This window comes from Lithobates pipiens, unplaced genomic scaffold, assembly GCF_037356315.1.
Source record: "Lithobates pipiens isolate NorthernLeopardFrog02 unplaced genomic scaffold, aLitPip1_a1.2 Scaffold_16, whole genome shotgun sequence".
NCBI classification, from domain to species: Eukaryota; Metazoa; Chordata; class Amphibia; order Anura; family Ranidae; genus Lithobates; species Lithobates pipiens.
The window spans coordinates 376,329,011-376,350,816 of NW_027507748.1; the positions used below are offsets into that span (position 1 = coordinate 376,329,011).

The 21,806-nt window shown below is 40.7% G+C and overlaps 1 protein-coding gene across 2 annotated transcripts in view; it reads right to left on the reverse strand.

The window, feature by feature from the left end:
- Nucleotides 1-7,701: 7,701 nt before the first annotated feature.
- The window catches only part of GAS2L2 (growth arrest specific 2 like 2), a 55,522-nt gene continuing 41,417 nt past the window's right edge, over nucleotides 7,702-21,806 (reverse strand). For both annotated transcript variants that reach the window (XM_077482171.1, XM_077482170.1), the window contains exons 6-7: nucleotides 15,416-15,698; nucleotides 7,702-12,652 (exon numbers count right to left, since the gene is read on the reverse strand). In XM_077482171.1, the coding sequence (XP_077338297.1) occupies nucleotides 10,678-12,652; nucleotides 15,416-15,698 (2,258 nt within the window). In that variant the 3' untranslated portion in view covers nucleotides 7,702-10,677. The remainder of the gene's footprint in view (nucleotides 12,653-15,415; nucleotides 15,699-21,806) is intronic.

A 21,806-nucleotide genomic window follows, 5' to 3' on the forward strand; every position in this document is an offset into this window, starting at 1 on the left:
ATGCCCGCGGCGATCGAGTCCGCGGGTCCCGCGACCGGACTCACGGGGGTCCCAACCAGCGATGGCAGGGCGGCAAATTCAAAGGGACGTACATGTACGCCCATTTGCCTGCCCGTGCCATTCTGTCGATGTACATCGTCGTGCGCTGGTCGGCAACTGGTTAAAGTAAACATATAAATACATACCAAAGCCACATATATTCAAGCACATGCTCAAGCAACAAGGGCATTAAACTTGCTTAATTCAGCAAACTGCACAATTTTTGATCTCGCCTGCATCATATATTATTTTATACATTTCTTGACCATCTTAGTTATTTCTCCAACCTGTTCCTTAGTCAGGGTCTTACCATCAACAAAGAATTAGCTCAATTGGTCTGGTATTTAGAGACATCAAATGCCCCTGCCCATTAAGCTGCCCATGACCAGATCCACTGGGGCAAGCCCGGTACATCCAGCCACGGTCCCCAGAGTTTATCAAACTTTTGGGGGCAACCCCTGTGTTGATAAATTATTTTTTCTTTCCTAAGTATTTCTCCCACTGCATTTATCCACTCTTTTAGAGCAGGAGGATCTTCTGATATCCAGTGAGGCATTATAAGTTTGCGTGCCAGGTATAAAGATCAGGTTACTGCCACCTTAGCGTTCTCTTGCCATTTTAACTCATTAAGAATGCAATGTTTCCGGTTCGTAGGCATCGAGAGCCGAAACACCCTGTTTATGGTGTCCACCATTCCCCTCCAATAGGGGTGGCGTTTCGGGCACCTCCACAGTAGGTGGATCAGGTCACCATGATCTCTCTTGCACCTGGTACACAGTAGGGTGGGCCTAAGCCTCATAGCATACAGTCTGTGGGGGGTTTAATATACTCGTAGCAGTATATATATATATATGCGTCAATCTTTGTGATACATTCAAGGAGCAAGTATGCACCACCTGTAGAACCTCCTCCCACTGATCTCCATCAATCGGGCCCACATCTCCCTCCCACTTGGCCAGCATTCGCAGGGGATGTTTACCTAGAAAGCTCTGTAGTAACATGCTATAGCATTGCGATATAAAGCCCTTAGTGTTGACAGGTCTTCCAATCAAATTAAACAGTGGGGTTGGTGAAGGGGTCCATTCCGTGGACCTGCTCTGGGCCATTATGGCCTGTTTCAGTTGCATATAATAGAACCGCATGGACTGAGGCAAACCAAAAAGTTTCTGCAGGGTTTCAAATGTATGGAGTTTCCCATTGTGAAAGATCTGTCTGAGATATACCACCCCGTATCTCTTCCACAGCTTTTCATGCTGCAGTTTGGCCAGTTCAGGATATGTATCATTGAGCCAGATTGGACTGTAGTCCGTATATCCTGTCAGCCCCTGCACGTATTTAGTTTTGTTCCAAATTTTTTGGATACGTTTGTAGGTCGGCTGTTTATCTGGTTTGCCAAAGTCCCCTCCAAGGCTGTTGGTACCAAGTCTTTCTTTACTGTGTGTAGTAGTGACACCTTTCTTAAATTATGGCCCTCCTGGTTGGATTACCACCAACAGGTAAGAGTGGAGCTGATTATTGGTGGTGTTACCACAATATTAACCAGAAAATGACCACTCCTCATCTGGGTCCTAAACACTTCCTTAAATTTTCCCCTCCTGACATCCTCTCTGCCTCCGTTTTCCCAACCCACCTTCCCATTTCCTTCATAACCTTGATATTATGACCCTAAGCCCACCATTTTCACTACCACCTCTCCCCTTTTTCTTCGTATTCACAAACTCTTTAAAACTGCTACCTATCTTTATTCATGTTAGGAAATTCCTACCTACCATGCTGTACATACAGACTCCATACACCCACTATGAAACAACCCTAGTGAAAACAACATTTTGAGTTGCAACAGCCTTCTCACAAAATTTTACATATACATTATCCTTTAGTATACTAACACATCTATCTTCTCTATTGAGAACTGTTGAAAAACTAGTCTTTGATCTTTATTTGATTTCTATCCACTGTTTAGTCTACAAGCTACTATAACTTTTATTGAAACACAATAAAACCTTTGTAAAAGAAATCAGAGTAGGCATTTGAAATGAAGACCATTCCACTGTTCCCTCATTGTTCTCTTGGCTTTCACAAAAGTGATTAAAAAAAAGATAATAAATATACCTTAAAGAGGAACTGCAGTCTGCTCACATAATTTCTAATAAAAACATCTTTGCCATTCTGAAGCTTCTCTGCAACCACTTAGCATATTATTTTATATAAACTGTCATTCTGTACTTGTCAAATATGCTGCAGAAATCTCCCTCCACTAAGTCTGGCTGCAATCATTTTAACTGTGGGCAGCTGTAGCTACTGCCCGTTCACTTCCTGGATTTACTCAGAGGCACACCTCCAACTCTGCAACTCTGTGGCCCTCTTATAACTCACCCCCTCCCTTCTTGGCAAACTCTCACCAGAGTGAGAGAGAGCTGTGCATGATGTCATAAGCCTAGGCTAATGACTAGACAATAAACAGGAAGTGAGCTGTATAAGGTATTTACTGTCTGAAAAAAAATGTTTTACTATCCAACGTTAAAACAACAAGGGCAGAATATTTAATAGATGAAAGGTTGAAAAAATTACTGAAGGTCCCCTTTAAACTATAAAAAGAGGCAGTCTAGCAAATGTGTTTTATTTTATTTTATTTAACCTCCCTGGCGGTATGATTATTTCAGAATTTAGGTGCTGAAAGCGGGAACAATTATTTTGCGTGAAAATTTGGCGTTTTATGTTGTAGTCCTGTAATTCTTAGGAATAGCTCACTTAAATCTGTCCAAACCAGAGTCTAGCAGACATCCCGGGTATGATAAAGTTTGAAAAATGAAATCATAAATTATAATAACTATAAATATACCAAATAATATAACAATAATAAAAAATATTCAATAATGTAATCAAATCAAAAACATTGAAATTTGCCCAGTTGCAGAATTGTCACTGTCATTACTTTTCAGTATTTGATGATGGATCTCCCCACAAATCGGTATCGCTCAATTCTGCGAGTGATTCTAATTTATTATCACTGTTTTGTAGCTGGTCTAAAACCATTTTTGATGTAAAGGGACAGTTTTAGTTGCTATGGACAATCTCCAGTTTTCAGGCATAAAGACAAGTTTTTGTATTCTAAAACTGCATGCAGGACACTGGGCAGACCACTAGGGACAAAGGGGATGTGAAATAATTACATACAGCAATGTAATCTGTAAGATTACATTACATACAGTATAATGTGTGTGTTTTATTTTTTGAATTTGGCGCCATTCTCCGTCCCCGTGCGTAGCAACGCTTGCAGGGTGCGGAGCTCTGTGATCTGATACATCCAGCGGAGCGCGGCTCGCTCGTACAGCGGGGGGACATCTCTGGATACAGGGGATAAGGTAAGTAAACTCATCCTGGATCCAGCGATGTGGTCCCGAGTCTGGCTCGGGGTTACTGCTAATGGTACAAAATTTTCACCCCGAGCCAGACTCTGGATTACCGCTAGGGGGGTTAAGCTATAGTTGCACTCTTTCCACAATATACATTTTACTAAGATCTGTTTAATTTGATATTTAAAAAAGGCAGTTTATGACATAGTAGACAATGTTGCCACACAGTATTCATGATAGGTCCCTTCTACAATGTCTCAGAATACTCAATTAAAGTTAACTTTTTTTAATTTAAAATGCATATTGTTAACTAGTTACTTCAACTTCTTGCAACATGTTGTTCTACTTTTCTGGATATCAGGATACAGGAGAAATGTTCCCTATATCAACTTGTAAATTCCAGATTTAACCAGAAGCAAGAGGTTTCTAGATAAGTCATGCCAACTGCCATTCCACTTTGCAATTAGACCACCTCAGTTCCCAGTAAGGGCATTGTGTAATTGCTGTTGAAAAATGTTAACCATGAAGTCCGTCTCCAATAGCAAAGTAAAAGTAAATCAAAGGGAACTCAGAACAGTGTTTTCCAGGTTGTACCTTTACAGTAACAGTGCATCTCCTATCTCTTAGCTCTGAAAAAGAACGTGTCATTGTAGATTGACTTTTACATCTATACACATACTGTATAATTTAAAACTGATTTTATTTTAGTTTAAAAAGAATATTCAAATAATTGATACAAATGCACTTTAACAAACTTTTCATAAATACATTTGTCTATACAATGAATAAAAATATTTGAACAAAAACACACCAAGATCAAATTTCCTAGTAACTGTGACAACATAAGTAGTATGATAAGTCTGACCACACACATGCTTAATTACAAGGAGCTTACAATGCAAACTTTCTAATTTCTGTTATGCTGGCCAAGCATGTGGTTATGGGAGTTTAATACATAATGAATGGGCTCTTAAATAATTCTCAATTCAATGACGTGCGCATTAAATATTCAGTACGTGTCATGCTATCTCTGCATTATTGCCTATTCCGTTTCTTAATAAAAAAAAAAAAAGTTTTGCTACAGCTATTCATAGTAGGGACTTATGCCCCAATCATATTTGTCCAAAACTAAACTTCTCATCCCAAAGCCTGGTTATATGCTGCACATAGGCTGCTGATCGCTGTACAAAAAATCAGCAGTGCAGAAGAGAGTACAGCTTTACTCTCTCTCTCTGCATTATAGGTTATTTCACCTGTGGGTGTGACGAAGGCAAAAGTCACAGCTTGCATACAGTGCACCCCAGTGTTTGTTTTAGAGGTAACTGCAAACATATCTGGGCAACATTGAGTATCTGCTATCACACATTATAGTAAAACTGAGTGTTAAATGTACTGACAGGATCTATTTAAATGTATACCAATATTTTAAATCACTGTGAATGAGTTTTACATAACATCTGAACTTAAAGTAGATCTAAACCCCTCAAATTGTGCCTTATGAAAAAATACTATTTGAACTTCGAGGGTGTTCCAAAAATACAAAAAAAATTGGGATGTCTGGAGTTCTTCCATTCTGACTGTATAAAACACTGTTAAGTTAATGGAACTCTCTTCCCCCCCCCCCCCCCCCCCCCCAGACATTGTATTTGGCATTGCCTTGATTTTAGCCACTTTATGACTTTGTATAAAGCCATTGACTTTGGGTGTTGACATGACTGATCCAACAAATGTTTGCTTGTTCTCTACATTTTTAAGACAGGATGTTTTGTTACTTTGCATTTTGTTGCAGTATCCTATATAGCTGATTATAAAAATCACATTATTTTGTAATACTGTATTTACATATTTTGCCATAAAATAGAGCTAAAAAAAAATAGATCTAAACCTATCATGCCCTATTCTGTAAAAATAAGGTTTTTGTATTTACCATAAAATCCTTTTTTAACTGCATTGCGTGACACAAGGACTAAAAATAATCATAGACAAATGGGTTATCCTGCTGCCTCCAGAAGGTTGGGACACTGGGAAAAAAATGGTAAACCAGCCCACTATAGAACCCCACCTCCAACCATCATGCCTCAGTTTTGTGAGAAAGCAATATATAAGGCCAAGAACTCAGGAGGGCAGGATCCTTGTCCCTCTGACAACTTCAAGAAAAAGATTTTTCGGTAATTGCAAAATCTTAATTTTATTTATTGTACATTGAGGAACACAAACAGAAAAGAATCATAGATATAAGGGATGACAAAAGTGGTCAAACTGAAGGGGGGAGGGACAAAAGCTACTGAGAGATCCAACAGCTTTGAAATAAAAATATACTTAGAAGCAAACAATGCTTAGGTATAGAAGGCTATGTATGAAAAGCCAATCAGAAGGAAAAAGCCACCACGATGGTGAGAACAGCAAGACAGAACCAAGAGCTAAAGAACAGAATAGAAACCTATATCAAGGGAAAGCGCTGATCTAAAAAAACCATGGTCCTGAAACAGGAAATGAAGAATCAAGTAGCAGTCTATGAATTATATAGAGAGTAGTATAGCATCTGAAAAAGCAGACAAATCTAGGCCTGGTCAAATCAAAGGAAATAAAAATGTCAAATAATGAAACTAAGTTTTATAGATCAGTAAAATTATGGCATAAGCCTAGCATGCCTATTTTTTGACTTCATGGAAAAGAGAAAGCTAGATAAAAATCAATGAGAGCTGAAATCTCAGTAGGATATCTCTGAGGAGTAAAACAATTAAAAGGATGGGAAAGGGTAGGAGAATCAATGCTAAAGGAATCTGTGAAGACTAGGAGTGCACCGAATAGGGTTTTTATTTGTGCCGAAACCGATACCGAAAATGAAAAATACTAGAAACACTAGGCCGAAAACAGATACCGAAAGTGACCGATACCTAAACGTATTTTAAAAAAATATATTTTTATACAGGAGATGGTCAGAGACTGGGGACATGGTACAGGAGATGGTCAGAGACCGAGGACATTGTACAGGAGATGGTCAGAGACTCGGGACATGGTACAGGAGATGGTCAGAGACTGGGGAGATGGTACAGGAGTTGGTCAGAGACTGTGGACATGAGATGGTCAGACTGGAGACATGGTACAGGAGATGGTCAGAGACTGGAGACAGGATACAAGAGATCAATTCAGCCTGCCTGTGTCCCCAGTGCAGCCAGCCTGTGAACCCAGTGCAGCCAGCCTGTGTCCCCAGTGCCAGTGCAACCAGCCTGTGTCCCCACTGCAGCCAGCCTGTGTCCCAGCCTGTGCCCTCAGTGCAGCCAGTCTGTGTCCCCATTGCAGCCAGCCCGTGTCCCCACTGCAGCCAGCCTGTGTCCCCAATGCATCCCCATTGCAGCCAGCCCGTGTTCCCACTGCAGCCAGCCCGTGTCCCCACTGCAGCCAGCCCGTGTCCCCAATGCATCCCCATTGCAGTCAGCCCGTGTTCCCACTGCAGCCAGCCCATGTCCCCACTGCAGCCAGCCCGTGTCCCCACTGCAGCTAGCCTGTGTCCCCAGTACATCCCCACTGCAGCCAGCTTGTGTCCCCAGTGCGTCCCCACTGTAGCCAGCCTGTGTCCCCAGTGCGTCCCCACTGTAGCTAGCCTGTGAACCCAGTGCAGCCAGCCTGTGTCCCCAGTGCCAGTGCAACCAGCCTGTGTCCCCACTGCAGCCAGCCTGTGTCCCAGCCTGTGCCCTCAGTGCAGCCAGTCTGTGTCCCCATTGCAGCCAGCCCGTGTCCCCACTGCAGCCAGCCTGTGTCCCCAATGCATCCCCATTGCAGCCAGCCCGTGTTCCCACTGCAGCCAGCCCGTGTCCCCACTGCAGCCAGCCCGTGTCCCCAATGCATCCCCATTGCAGTCAGCCCGTGTTCCCACTGCAGCCAGCCCATGTCCCCACTGCAGCCAGCCCGTGTCCCCACTGCAGCTAGCCTGTGTCCCCAGTACATCCCCACTGCAGCCAGCTTGTGTCCCCAGTGCGTCCCCACTGTAGCCAGCCTGTGTCCCCAGTGCGTCCCCACTGTAGCTAGCCTGTGCCTGTGTCCCCAGTGTGTCCCCACTGCAGCCAGCCTGTGTCCCCAGTGCATCCCCATTGCAGCCAGCCTGTGACCCCAGTGCCAGTGCAGCCATCCTGTGCAGGGGAAGAGAGGAGAGCCGCCGCCACCTGGTTGATTACAGCGCCAGGAACATAACAGCTTTCATTTCAATAGCTGTGTGTTCCCTACCACGTGCCGTCACATACAGCCCCTCCCCCTTTTCTGGGGAACTTTGATAGAAAGGTCACCCGTCCAATCCTGGGATGGGTGATCTGTCTATCAAAGTTCCCGGACAAGGGGGAGGGGCTGCATGTGACGGCGTGTGGCATGAAAGCTGTTATGTTCCTGGCGCTGTAATCAACCAGGCGGCGGTGGCTCTCCTCTCTTCTGCGCTATAGGACACCCCCATGATGGGTGGTACCAGGGGCAGGGGGCGGGGCCCGACCCATTTTTTGGCTCCATTATCAGCCATTTTTCTCTTGGCAAATTGAAGATGCCATTTTCGGCCGATATGTTTCGGCGGCCAAAATTGCGCTGCATCGCTAGTGAAGACAATAGCAAAAAGTAAACAGTTTATTAGACACCAGCAAATTTGCATTGGAATAACAGTATTTGATTACAAAATCTCCTCAGATTTTAGTTGAAACAGTAAGAACTTGAGGACAATGAGGAGGAAGGGGCAGGAATCCTAAAGTTAGCGCTAGGAAAATTCCTGTTCTAGAAAAAGAGAAGAAAGGAGGAATCAATGAGTCTACTGCAAAGAGCACAATACTCAAACAGAATACATTTTACCTTAGTGGAACCCAGAAAGGGCATATGGAATTACACTGTAGCCTTACGTAAATCGTAGAAGGAAAAAACAAGACTTGTCTATTGGATTAGACAAGTACAGGGTAATGATAGATAAAGGCTTATTTGGATTTGAAATTAAATCCATCTATCATGAAAAAATTGTGAAGGGAAGACAATCCCCCTGTGCATAACAAAATCATCTTGAGAGAACAGCGAGGATTTGACAAATGCAGTGCAGGATAGGTCAGATCAAGGAACGACCAAGAAGGCTAAGATAGAACATGAAAGAAACATAGTGGAGGAGAGCAAAAAAAAATAACAAAAAATTCTTTAAGTATATATAGAGTAAAAAAGGGAGGACAGACCACATTAGCCCAATAAAGAATAAGGAAGGACAGCTGGGGAACGGATCCCCATTTGTCTGTTTTCTGTTATCTGCCTGCTCAGCAGGGAGCAGCGGACAGACCCCCCAGCTAAGCAGGCGGAACTTGGGTGGACAACACCTGCTCCAATGGTTTCCTGTGCTTTTTTTTCTTTGTTGTGCTAGTTGGGTTACCAATCTCTACCCCATTGTAACTTAATAGCCTACTAAATAGCCTAACAATTGTCAGAGAAACAGTCAGTTAAGAAGCTGTGCCATAGCTATAATAGCGTTACATAACACAATATGTAAAATGCAACAGAGATGTTATATAGAGTGAACGTGTAGATGCCAGGTTCCAGAAAAGCTGTGGCACTGCTCTAAATGTGGAAAATTGCAGAGACAGGTATCCAACGGATATATTTATTAAGATTGTTTAGCCTCAATACAAGTTCACTTGCAAGGTGAGAGGGCCCACCAGGAGCTGTGCCACTGCTCAAAAAATGGGGAGCAGTCTGCAAACAGGTAGCCCATATACCATTTTTTAAAAGACCATAATGTAAAGTTAAGCACCCACATGCACTGGAACAATAGGCTAGTTAGTGAGTCATCAAAGACTGGGGCACACCAGGCCCTGTGCCATGCCCCTGTACTATAGACTTGGCAACAAATGATTTGTCAGGGACTGGGTCACATCAGTGTAACACAGCTCTAGAGCTGAAAGGTACTCTGTGGCTAACTGACATAATATACAATGGTCTAGAGAGTACAATAGTGAGTTTAGAGCCTGATGGTCACATACCAGGAATCTTTGTCATGTTCATAGTAGCATTCACAAGTGAGTCTTGAAAGACTGGCTTATGCCATGGCTCTGGACCTAGAGTGCACTCAGTGGCTAACCAGCACACGATGTGTGCTTCAAAGGCCAACAGAAAACAATCCAGGTACAACCCAGGAGCACAAATGAGAGTTAATAAGTGTCTAAACAATGACTATCATGTCATGATCACCAGGCATTATTTTAATCAAAACTGCATATTTAAAAAGACTAAAAACAACTTTTGGAATTACAGTAACATGTTACAATTTATATATGAAGATTCAAGGATTGCATTTAAATATACTTTAAATTGCATATTTTAATTTTCAATTTTAATGTTAAATATTGTATTATATTGTTATGACACTTTAGGTTTTAGGCGGTCTGCGGTGAGAAACAACAATCTTTAGAGAAAGCCCACTTATAGTATATTGCTGCAGGCTTTGCACGATCTCTGGAGTAGGTGGATACTGAACAACAACACTGGTGACAGAACAGCTACAAACTAAAAAAAAAAATAAGGCTTTGAATGATAGCTAAAAATGTCATGGAATCTTAGTTTCTGGAAATAAGTATGTTTCACATAGATAATTGCAACTGGTTTTATAAATCTTTGACATTACGTTTTTAGGGGCCATCATAGATATCTTTAAGTACAGATATATATGGGCTAAATAAAATATATAATATGTATGATAAATGCTAGCTTTTCATGGCATTGTCTGTCCAGACTCTGAGCTAAACTGTGTATAATCAGCTAACTGCATGACCTGGGAGGACTACAAGGAAATGCTATAAAGCAGTCTGTAGTTTGACACAGACTTACTTGCTGGTTGTTTCTTAAAATTGCACTTTTTTTTTTTTTATTAATTTCTTACAAAGCAATATTTTTAGATACCCTTTGAGAGCTTTTTTTTCTCTGACTTCCAGACTACATCCTAATCTGACACTATAAACGTATTTAGCTTTACAGCAATTAAGACGATGGTAAGAAAGTGGAGAGACAGAGACTGCCAGGTTCAATCATAGGCTTTTCTGACAGATTCCTGTATAAGATTCAGATCTATATTCATAAAAGAAACAAGCATGTGCTTTCAATTTGCAAATTTAAGGTTTTACCCAATTGTGTTCCTTCATTTTTTTTTAACAATTGTGCTAAGATTGTGAATACTTGTGGATCTCAGGGCTTTAGCTATACTCTTGCACAAGATCAGTTGAAGTTTTTTTTATTTTTGCATCAAAAATTGGATGTCTTAGAATGACATTCTAGTGTCTTAAATCCATGTCTCTTCTTCACTTTTGCTTCCATTATTTTCATCCCATAATTGATTTAGCTGGGAACCAGAAGCTTCCAGGGACAAAGAAATTTCCGAGACTGCTTCATCGGTATCCACATCTCCTGTACTAATACCTGCGCTGTATGATTCACTCTGACTCCTAGCGCTAGAAGGAATTGCTGTGCTGTTTTTGGGGTTTTTAGTTTTCTTTTTTGTCTGTTGATAAGAAACAGGGGTTGGGATCTTGGATGGCTTCTTTTCCGGTCTGTTATCTCGTCGGGGACGGATTTTGGGGCGTAGCTTGAGTTTGTATATTGATGGCACTCTTTCTGGCTTTTTCAGGGATCGTTTTGGCTTGGATGATTGTGGTAACTTTGATACTTCTGGGGTTGCTTCTGCTTTAGGACATTTGGCTGATGAATCCAGGTTATCAGCTGCAGCCTCCAAACTCTTCTTGGCTTCCATTGCTAGTTGTCTTGCTCTCTGAGATGGCAATTGCTTGATTTTCTTTTCCTGGTTCTCTGCAGAGCTCAAATTAGTTTTATCTGTTTTCTGTACCAATAATCCTGGCTTACTTTTCTCTTGACATACTAAATGCTGAACAGTTACATCTGTTTCCACAGCCACAACAGCTTTTGGAGTTATTTTGGAAATCCAGTTTTCCACATCAACCCTATTAAGTTTTAACTGACCTTGAGAAAGTTCTGTGATAACATCATCAAAACTTCCTCCTCCAGACTGCCATTTGGTATTTATATACACTCCACTTCTGGGTATTTCTACTTCCCTATCAGGTGTCTTTAAACTATTTCTTACTGAGACAGAAGATACTGAAGTCCTTTTCATGTTAAAATTGTGAACAGCAACATCACTTGCTATGCTAGATGTAAAGTTATTGCACTTGTTTTCTTGGTTGCTGTTCTCATCAGAATCTTCCTCTAAAGCCTTGATGTTCGATTGGATTTCATCTTCTAGGCTCTGATACAGTTCTTGCTCTTGGTCTGGGCCAATGGGTTTTGGTGTGTACCTGTAATCTCGTTCCATATTATCTGACATAATTGAAGCTTCCAAAGCACTGGTTTGCCTGATCTGCGTTTTCATACTATAGCTGGGGGCCTTGTCCAGTGTTAGACCATTTTTGTTAACATGCATTGTTGGAGTGGACCTACCAGTCAGTATAACCTTGCTTTGCTCATTTTGAGCAGGCACGCTTCTCATTGCTATTAGTTTATTATGAGACATAAAATCGCTTCCTACAGATTTGCTTCTATCTCTGTTTGGAGATTCACCTTGGTAATATCTGCTTGGTGTAGATGGCCTACTATATATAGGCATCGTCTTGACACCATTCAATTCTTGCTTAAATGGCTGACTAAGCTGCTTACTTGGAGACATTGAACGTGTAATAAGTTGTTTAGGTGGTGAAGAAGACTGAGTAAGTTGCTTAGATGGAGAAGAAGGTCGAGAATTAATTTGTTTTGAAGGAGAAGAGGACCGTGTGGCGATTTGTTTAGTGGGAGAGGAAGGTCTTGTAGTAAAATCAGTACTGACCTTGGGTTGGTATTCTGATATTTTGTTTTGCTGATTGTGGAGGGACTTGGAGGGACTTGGTGGTCGTAAAAAGCGAGAAGGTGTTTTAGGTCTTGATTCTTGCTGAATACTGTGCTTTTCTGATGCTGCTTGTGCTCTTACATTTGTAGTATGTATCTGGCTGTGGTAGGAATTTGTCATTGTTCTTTCTTTATGTCCAGGAGCAGGACTCTTCATTATTTGTCTTCTTCTGTGGTTCTCATAGAAGACATCTGAAGAATGAGAGTTTTCATCTTCACTTCCAGTCAGTTGGGACCCAGTGGAAGATGTAGATAGTCGAAGACCATCGTGGGAAGACTGTGGACACAGAAATTGTTGACCAGAATGACCATCTACAGTGAATAGTTGTCTCCTTGATGGGGTTGCAGGTCGTTCATGTCCTCTGGCAATATGAACAAAATCAAAAATTAACAGAGAGAGGTTTATAAACAACATTGCTCTTTGAACTCTTAGTTAAATAAAAGGGTCTAAAATACATAAAGACATCTGTTTGTTCATGTATAAATGCTCAGATCCCCAGTGCATACATTTTTTATACATTGCATGTCCATATATCCCTCCACAGGCTGTAATATATAGCATCTACTTCCATCTATGCCAAAGGCAGAGCAAAATGGAAGCAATTAATAGCATAATGGACAATCTTTTACGAAACACTGAATTAATCATTTGGTGATTGGAGATGATCAGTTGGGATATTTTCACAATTGTACAGTTACACCCAAATCATTTACAGTATATAATATGATAGTACGCCTACTTCTTTGTGTACTTTTAACATTAAAAACTTACAGTATCCATTACATTTTCAATAAATATAAGAAAAATCCAACCAAAGAGCACAATTTAAGTCAATCGATTTAAAAAGTAATATTTATGATGAACTTATAATGATCCTCAAAATGGTAATTTTTTTAGAAGCACATTGGTCTTCACAATCTGATTTACTTAATAAATCATATATTCTAAAGTCGTTTAATAGAATGATGGTGATAAAATACTTAAGAATATTAGAAACCGCTTATCTTACTTCTCCTTTAAGCCAACAGGTATTCTTCATGAAAGTCCAAACGCACAAAAGACTATAATCACAAAGTCAAATAGCTATAGAACAAACGGAAGAAACTCTTCATAAAGTGTTAAGAAAGGTGAACTTGAAAGGGGAATCCTCCCCCTTAATAGAGCCACTGACACACAGGTTAAGATGTACTTTTACAGCAAAAGAAGGACCCTCTAATTACAGAAGGTCACATAAGCCTTAGTACATCCACCATTGATGAGGTCCAAGGAAAACAGCGGCGATGGTGTGCAACCCATAATAGAAGGTCCTATCATAATAGAGGTGGAGAATTCCCCTTTCAAGTTCACCTTAACACTTTTATAAGGAGTTTCTTCCATTTCTTCCATAGACATTTGACTTTGTGATCATAACCTTTTGTGCATTTGGACTTTACAGAAACTCTTTTCAAATTACGGAAGGTCACATAAACTTTAGTACATCCATCATTGGTGAAGTCCAAGGAAATCAGTGGTGATGGTGTGCAACCCATAATAGAGGGTCCTTGTTTTGCAGTAAGAGTACATCTTAACCTGTGTGTTGTGGCTCTCTTAAGGTGAATTCCCCTTTCAAGTTCACCTTTCTTAACACTTTTTATGAGGAGTTTCTTCCATTTGTTCCATAGCCATTTGACTTTGTGATCATAGCCTTTTGTGCATTTGGACCTTATAGAAACTCTTTTCTACACTTTTATGCACATTTTAAACAATGTAAGCGCTTTTAGCGCATCTTATCTTTCTTTGTCATATTTTTGTTGTGTTTTTTTTAATCTCAGAATATTTGTTGCTGCTTTTATATTTATATTTATTTTCAACACAAGCGCAATATTGCTTTACAGTTTTTTGGACATTCTTCATAAAAGCCTTCTATGTAATCCTATTTGCCTTTTTTAATTTTTAAACATATTAAAGTGGAGCTCCACCCTAAACTGAAACTGCTGCTCATGGGATTCCTCCCCCCCCCTCCAGTGTCACAATTGGCACCTTTCAGGGGGAGGGGGAGACAGGATACCTGTCTTTGACAGGTATCCTTTCCCACTTCTGGGAGTCCGGCTGTGGCCGTGACGTCACCGCGGGGCTCCCTCCTCCTCCCCCGGCCGCCTGGCTAATAGGAGAGAGGAGCAGGGCCTCGCGCATGGGCAGTAGGGTTCCCGGCGTGAAGCTGAAAGGCTACACTGCTGGGTTCCCTTCCCCACAATGGTGGCGGCAGCACCCGACAGCTGATGGAAACATCAGCTGCGGTGCCAACATCGAGAGACTGCAGGACAGGTAAGTGTCCATTTATCAAAAGCCAGCAGCTGCAGTATATATAGCTGCTGGCTTTTCATTTTTTTTTTTTTACCGGAACACCACTTTAACTCAGGTTTAATCAATTAAATGGAATAAAAAAAGTAACTTTTGGATCCACACCAATGATATGATACATTATGTGCATTGGTCCACTGTGGTGCATTTATTTCGAATGGCACCTTAATGAACCTTGTTTGCAGCACATGGTAATGCTGTCATGGGCTGTGGTGCTCTGAGTTGGAAAAAAAGAAGGCATTCATGGCTGAAACATGTAAGCTATTTTGAGCCGCTTTTAATGTAGCCTAATAAAGAATTTGGAATGTAATGTACCGAGTTGCTGGTTTATTTCTTCTATGGATTGATGCCTTGGGAGCATACACTCCAGCCATGAGCAGCAGCCCTCAGCAATCTATGTGGTAACAGACCAGTTGAGCTTAGGTAAAGTTTCTTCAGGTGAGAAAAAAAGGTACAGATATGTTTTTCTGTCTGCTCTGATGCATTGGAAACCCATTCAAAATTAATGGATTGCCGAGTGCAATGCCTGTTAACACCTGATATAATGCACATGCTTTTAGCAAAGCACCAGAGTGGACAGCTGTGAATAATGTGCCTGATCTGTGGGTCCCGTTTACACTAGAGCATTTAAGGTGCACCAAAACTGCCAAGGTGTAAACTGGCTAGGAAGTGAAAATATGATCACTAATCTTTGTGCAATCATAAATAATGAAATCCATAATTCAGATGCTAGTTGATGTATTACTATGTTCATTTTTTTGACATGAACATATGCTGCATGTACCTGAATGCAAAACTCCTCTGGAGGTCACTGTGTACATTAGGCGTTCTAAACCCAGGCGATTTATCAACACTTTCAGCGGAGGTAGAAGATGAATGGGTTCTGCCATTGCCAGGTGAGTAGGTCTTCCAGTCTACCGGAGGCAGTGGACTTTGGGAACGGTTTACTATTAGTGTGGTTTGAGTTTTGTTGGGATTGTCAGACCTTCCTGTTAAACGTGCTGTTATCTCATGAACTGGGTGTGCTGGCTTCCGATTGCTGACTGATGCTGAAGCTTGCTTATGAGCTGTAGGAAAAGGAGTTAAAACATTTATTTTGCCATTATTAATTACAAATCTATAAAATGAAATCCATCTCATAGTTTGAAACACTTTTAAACTACTTTCCAAATATAATCTTGAAAAAAACAGTTTTAGTCTCCTGTGAGACATATACCTACATTCCCAATTTGCGTGCTTACACCAGCAGACTTTCTATAAATGTGTGGTAAAGAGATAGTTAACGTCTCACGTCTCACAATAATCCAAAAATAGAAAGCTGCAGACACAATGTCACAAATATCAGGGACAAGTGACATAATAGTAAGAAGGTAATGGACCATGCAGAGACGTGATTGTCTCTCATACCTTTCCTTCAGAATAGAGTCTACTAGCTGGCAGACTTCCAAGAGATACGTGAGTGACAGTGATGGTGTGCATATAAAACTAGGTATTTCAAATGACTAATACTAGAAAGCAGCTAGATGGGCTCACTCAGGCAACCTGTCAGAATTTTATAACCACCACTAAACAATGACCTCGCCTGGGTAATTGATTTGCACATACTTTGACAGGTAATTGCTAGGTCTGTATAACAGATTCATGTTTTTCTTAAATATATTGCCAGGATAAAAAAGTGGCTTCTTTGCCATCAGGATGCATGCTGCAGACTTTTAATGTCATGTCATACTTATATGACATATATAGATATGGGTAAGGCAGGACTATCCATCTACAAACTAGTGAACGATCAATTCTTGCTGGAGATAATACAAATTTATTTGAAAAAAAATTTGATAAATTGATATACAGTACAGACCAAAAGTTTGGACACACCTTCTCATTCAAAGAGTTTTCTTTAGTTTCATGACTATGAAAATTGTAGATTCACACTGAAGGCATCAAAACTATGAATTAACATATGTGGAATTATATACTGAACAAAAAATTGTGAAACAACTGAAAATATGTCTTATATTCTAGGGTCTTCAAAGTAGCCACCTTTTGCTTTGATTACTGCTCCACACACTCTTGGCATTCTTTTGATGAGCTTCAAGAGGTAGTCACTTGAAATGGTTTTCACTTCACAGGTGTGCCCTGTCAGGTTTAATAAGTGGGATTTCAAGCCTTATAAATGGGGTTGGGACCATCAGTTGTATTGTGCAGGAGGTGGATACAGTACACAGCTGATAGTCCTACTGAATAGACTGTTAGCTGCTTTTTTCTTGCCATAATACAAATTCTAAGAAAAACGAGTGGCCATCATTACTTTAAGAAATGAAGGTCAGTCAGTCCGGACAATTGGGAAAACTTTGAAAGTGTTCACAAGTGCAGTGGCAAAAACTATAAAGCGCTACAAAGAAAATGGCTCACATGAGGACCGCCCCAGGAAAGGAAGACCAAGAGTCACCTCTGCTGTGGACGATAAGTTCATCCAAGTCACCAGCCTCAGAAATCGCAGGTTAACAGCAGCTCAGATTAGAGAACAGGTCAATGCCACACAGAGTTCTAGCAGCAGACACATCTCTAGAACAACTGTTAAGAGGAGACACTGTGAATCAGGCCTTCATGGTAAAATAGCTGCTAGGAAACCACTGCTGAGGACAGGCAACAAGCAGAAGAGACTTGTTTGGGCTAAAGAACACAAGGACATTAGACCAGTGGAAATCTGTGCTTTGGTCTGATGAGTCAAAGTTTGAGATCTTTGGTTCCAACCACCGTGTCTTTGTGCGACGCAGAAGAGGTGAACAGATGGACTCTACATGCCTGGTTCCCACCGTGAAGCATGGAGGAGGAGGTGTGATGGTGTGGGGGTGCTTTGCTGGTGACACTGTTGGGGATTTATTCAAAATTTTAGGCATACTGAACCAGCATGGCTACCACATCATCTTGCAGTGGCATGCTATTCCATCCGGTTTGCGTTTAGTTGGACCATTTATTTTTCAACAGGACAATGACCCCAAACACACCTCCAGGCTGTGTAAGGGCTATTTGACCAAGAAGGAGAGTGATGGGGTGCTGCGCCAGAAGACTTGGCCTCCACAGTCACCGGACCTGAACCCAATCGAGATGGTTTGGGGTGAGCTGGACCGCAGAGTAAAGGTAAAAGGACCAACAAGTGCTAAGCATCTCTGGGAACTCCTTCAAGACTGTTGGAAAGCCATTTCAGGTGACTACTTCTTGAAGCTCATCAACAGAATGCCAAGAGTGTGCGGAGCAGTAATCAAAGCAAAAGGTGGCTACTTTGAAGAACCTAGAATATAAGACATATTTTCAGTTGTTTCACACCTTTTTGTTTAGTATATAATTCCACATGTGTTAATTCATAGTTTTGATGCCTTCAGTGTGAATCTACAATTTTCATAAATGAAAATAAAGAAAATTCTTTGAGAAGGTGTGTCCAAACTTTTGGTCTGTACTGTAAATAGTTTTATATAACTATTTTTAGAACCTTTATCAAGTGTTTTGAAAGCAAACATATTTAAGTGGCTATTTATCACTTTAAAAGACTAATGTTGAAAAGATAAGTAGTTGGATTTAATGCTGTAATGATAGCCAAACATGACCACCTGACATATCATCTGTGGCATTCACATTTCTGTCTAAATCTAACAGATATGAGTATTATTAGGCTATTTACTTTTCAATAGAAGTAGCATTTTGCAAGAGATGTTCCCCCAAAGTTTACTAAAGAATACCCAATCATCTGCAAGGGAAAAAAAAAACTGTATTTTTGTTTCCACATAATTGGATGATGGGTGTCAACAGAGCTTCACCTCATTCACTAAACTCGGAAGCAAATTTCTCTCCAAAGTGCAACTTCTCTTGCAAAATAAACAGCCTATTTGCCTTTAGTTAATCAACACCACTGTGTAGAGGAGAAAATATATTATTTCATTAGATCCTCATGCACTACACAATGCAACCCTTGTAAGTTGAGTTTGCCTTTTAGGCCATTTAATATCGAAGTTGGTAGTTGTTGTTCCTGAATCTCAATGGGGGTCCACACATTTCTTTTTAATTTCTATAGAAACTCTGCAAATTATTGCCTCCGTTTGGACACCTTCAAACAGCTTGGTATTCACCAGACCTTCTTGGAAGTGGCAAGAATATTGTGTGGTTCCCAAGATAAGATGTACAGGCACTGATAGGTGCGTGCCAGGAATAGTAGATCAGGCTTGTTCTTATAGGAGAAAGCAGTGTTTTTTTCTGAATACAGTTCTTGGCCACAGTTAGTAGTATTTAATTATGATTAAAGCAGTATTAAACCCAAAAGCAAACTGGTATTATATTGCAGCTTGCCAATGCTTAGATGTGACGGCTGTATTAGTTTCCCTTTTTAGGCTTTCTTTCTTTAATTTGCATCTGGTGATCCAGCCAGTAAGTCTGTTGTTTTTCAAAAGAAAAGCTCTCTTGCTGTAACAAGGATGAGACAGACCATTTAACACTGACAGGGGTGTTTAAGATGATCAGCTTTTATTTATGTAAAACCTTTATCCCAGATGAAAAACAAAACTGTTTTCTGTAACAAATTATAAAGTATTTGAGTTTGGCATCAATTTATTACTGTATTTAAATCTGCCGGTACATCAAACACCCCCTCCCCCCAGATGGACAATGCTGCTGTCAAAATGTGTTCCTTTATCCAGTGTGGTGTCTGTATAATACAAGAGGTGTTCCTGGATAGATCACCAGGTGAAAATTGAGGGAAAAAGCCTAAAAAAGAAACCAAATACAGCTACTACATCTAATGATTATCAAGCCTCAATATATTACATTGTTAGTTTTGGGTTTAATATCACCTTAACATAAATTGTTCTGTAGTATTGAATATGTTTTCCTTCTTATCTAAGCAGCTCCTTCATGTCTAATGAGTTTCAGGAACATATCTAGTATTTAAAGCCACAAGGTTATCTCACCATGTCAGTAACTCACCATGGAGTGTGTCAAGGCAGATGTTGATTGTCAGTGAACATTATGATAAGTGTGAAAAGTGGGGCTGAAGGTGTGAATTGTAAAATTCTAGGGGTATGGGTTTTAAAATGGCATTAAATGTGGATTACAGATGGTGTTAAAGGTTTGAGTTTTAAAATGGTATTAAGTTTGAGATGGATGGCCTCTTCCACGTGACTTGCAAATCAGTTGTCCAAAATGTTCACCTTACTAAACTTGAAAAACCTACAGTAAATGCAGAATTGTTAGATCTTGCAGTTTACCAGTTATTAGATGTGTTCAAGGCTACAGTGGAAGACACTGGTGATACCATTCCAAGCCAATCTGTCTGTAGAAGTTATCCTTGTGCTTGAAATAGGTGGTGTTGGGGCAGCAAGGAACATGCTTAGTCTGACTTAAATTCTGTTTGGTTTTGCATTTCATGGTGATTGGATTAATGGGACTCAGTCACCTGTGTGGATATATGTTCTGGGGTATGTTCTTGACTTTCATTAGAACTGAAGAAGCTACTTGGCTTGGTAGCAAAAGTATTCAACATTACAGAACATGATCAATTGTTGACATGACTACCACTAGCTATACCATGACTTGGATAAGTAAGAACCTTCCCAGACATTCTTGGCCACACATTTTTCTCCTAATCATTAACAAAAACAAGGAATGTCATTTGAGATTACCACCAGTAAAAAAAAGAGACAGGTGATCATAGCAAAGAGGTGTTTCTTAGGATGCCGAAGGTGGTGTACCTAGGGCAGCTTTTCTCAACCCTTTTTCCACAGAAGAACCCTTAAAATACCTTCCAAGTCTCAAGTAACCCCTGCTAGTACCTATTCTATCTGTAGCCCATTGTACATTAGAATGGACAGTAAGTTAATACATAAGAATAAAGAAAAAGATAAGGAATGTGGCATAATTAGTCAGTTTGACACCCAGAACTTTTTAATATGACAAAACTATTTTCAGTAATAATGGAAATTTAGCAAATGATAAAGTCAAGAAGAAAAATGCAGACACAAAAGATGTTAGTGTTCCCTCAAATTGGTGGTCAATAAAGAAGTGCTCAATTAAATTGGTGGTCAGTGGGAAAAGGACTCACATTGATGGTAAGTGGAAGACGGGCCTCCTTACATTGATGGTCAGTGGAAGAAGGATGCTATTGGTGGTCAGTAGGAAAATGACCGTTCACTTACAGATAACTGGAAAGATTATTGGTGTCAGGGGTTTCTAATCTGGAAGGCAGAAATTGATACTTGCTTAAAGAACCCTTGGTAACCTCTAGAGGAATGGGACCCTTGAAGTCCTGATTGAGAAAAGACTGCAAGGCATAATTTTAAATGTTCCCAGAGTTAGTCTTTAACCACTTGCTTACTGGGCACTTAAACCCCCCTTCTGCCCAAACCAATTTTCAGCTTTCAGCGCTGATGCACTTTGAATGACAATTGCACGGCCATCCATAAAACACTGTACCCAAATGACATTTTTATCATTTTTTTCCCACAAATAGAGCTTTCTTTTGGTGGTATTTAATTACAGCTGGGAGTTTTATTTTTGCTAAACAAACAAAAAAAGATGCAAAATAAAAATTCATGTTTTAAATAGTTTGTTATAAAATTTTGCAAACACGTGATTTTTCTCCTTCATTGAAGTGCGCTGATGAGGCGGCACTGGTGGGCACTGATAGGCTGCACTGGTGGGCACTGATAGGCATAGTTAAGGTGGCACGATAGGCACAGATAAGGCAGTACTGATGGGCACAGATAAGGCGGCACTGATGGGCAAAGATGGGCACAGATAAGATGGCACGGATGGGTGGCACTAAGGGGCACTGATAGGTACCACTGATAGATGGGACTGATGGGCACTGATAGGTGGCACTGATGGGCACTGGTAGATGACACTGATGGGTACGGATATGTGGCACTCGGGTGCAGCACCGTTGTTGAGGCAGATTGTGGGCACTGATGGGTGGCACTGTAGGCACTGATGGGTGGCACTGTGGGCACTGATGGGGGCACTTTTTAATTACTGAGGTGGCACTGGCAGGGGGCAGGTGGGCACTTTTAAGCTGGCCGTGATCGGGACTGATGTCCCGATCACGGCCGCCGGTGATCGGCTCTTTTTTTTAGCCGATTACCGGCTCCGTTGTATCACATGATCAGCTGTCATTGGCTGACAGCTGATCA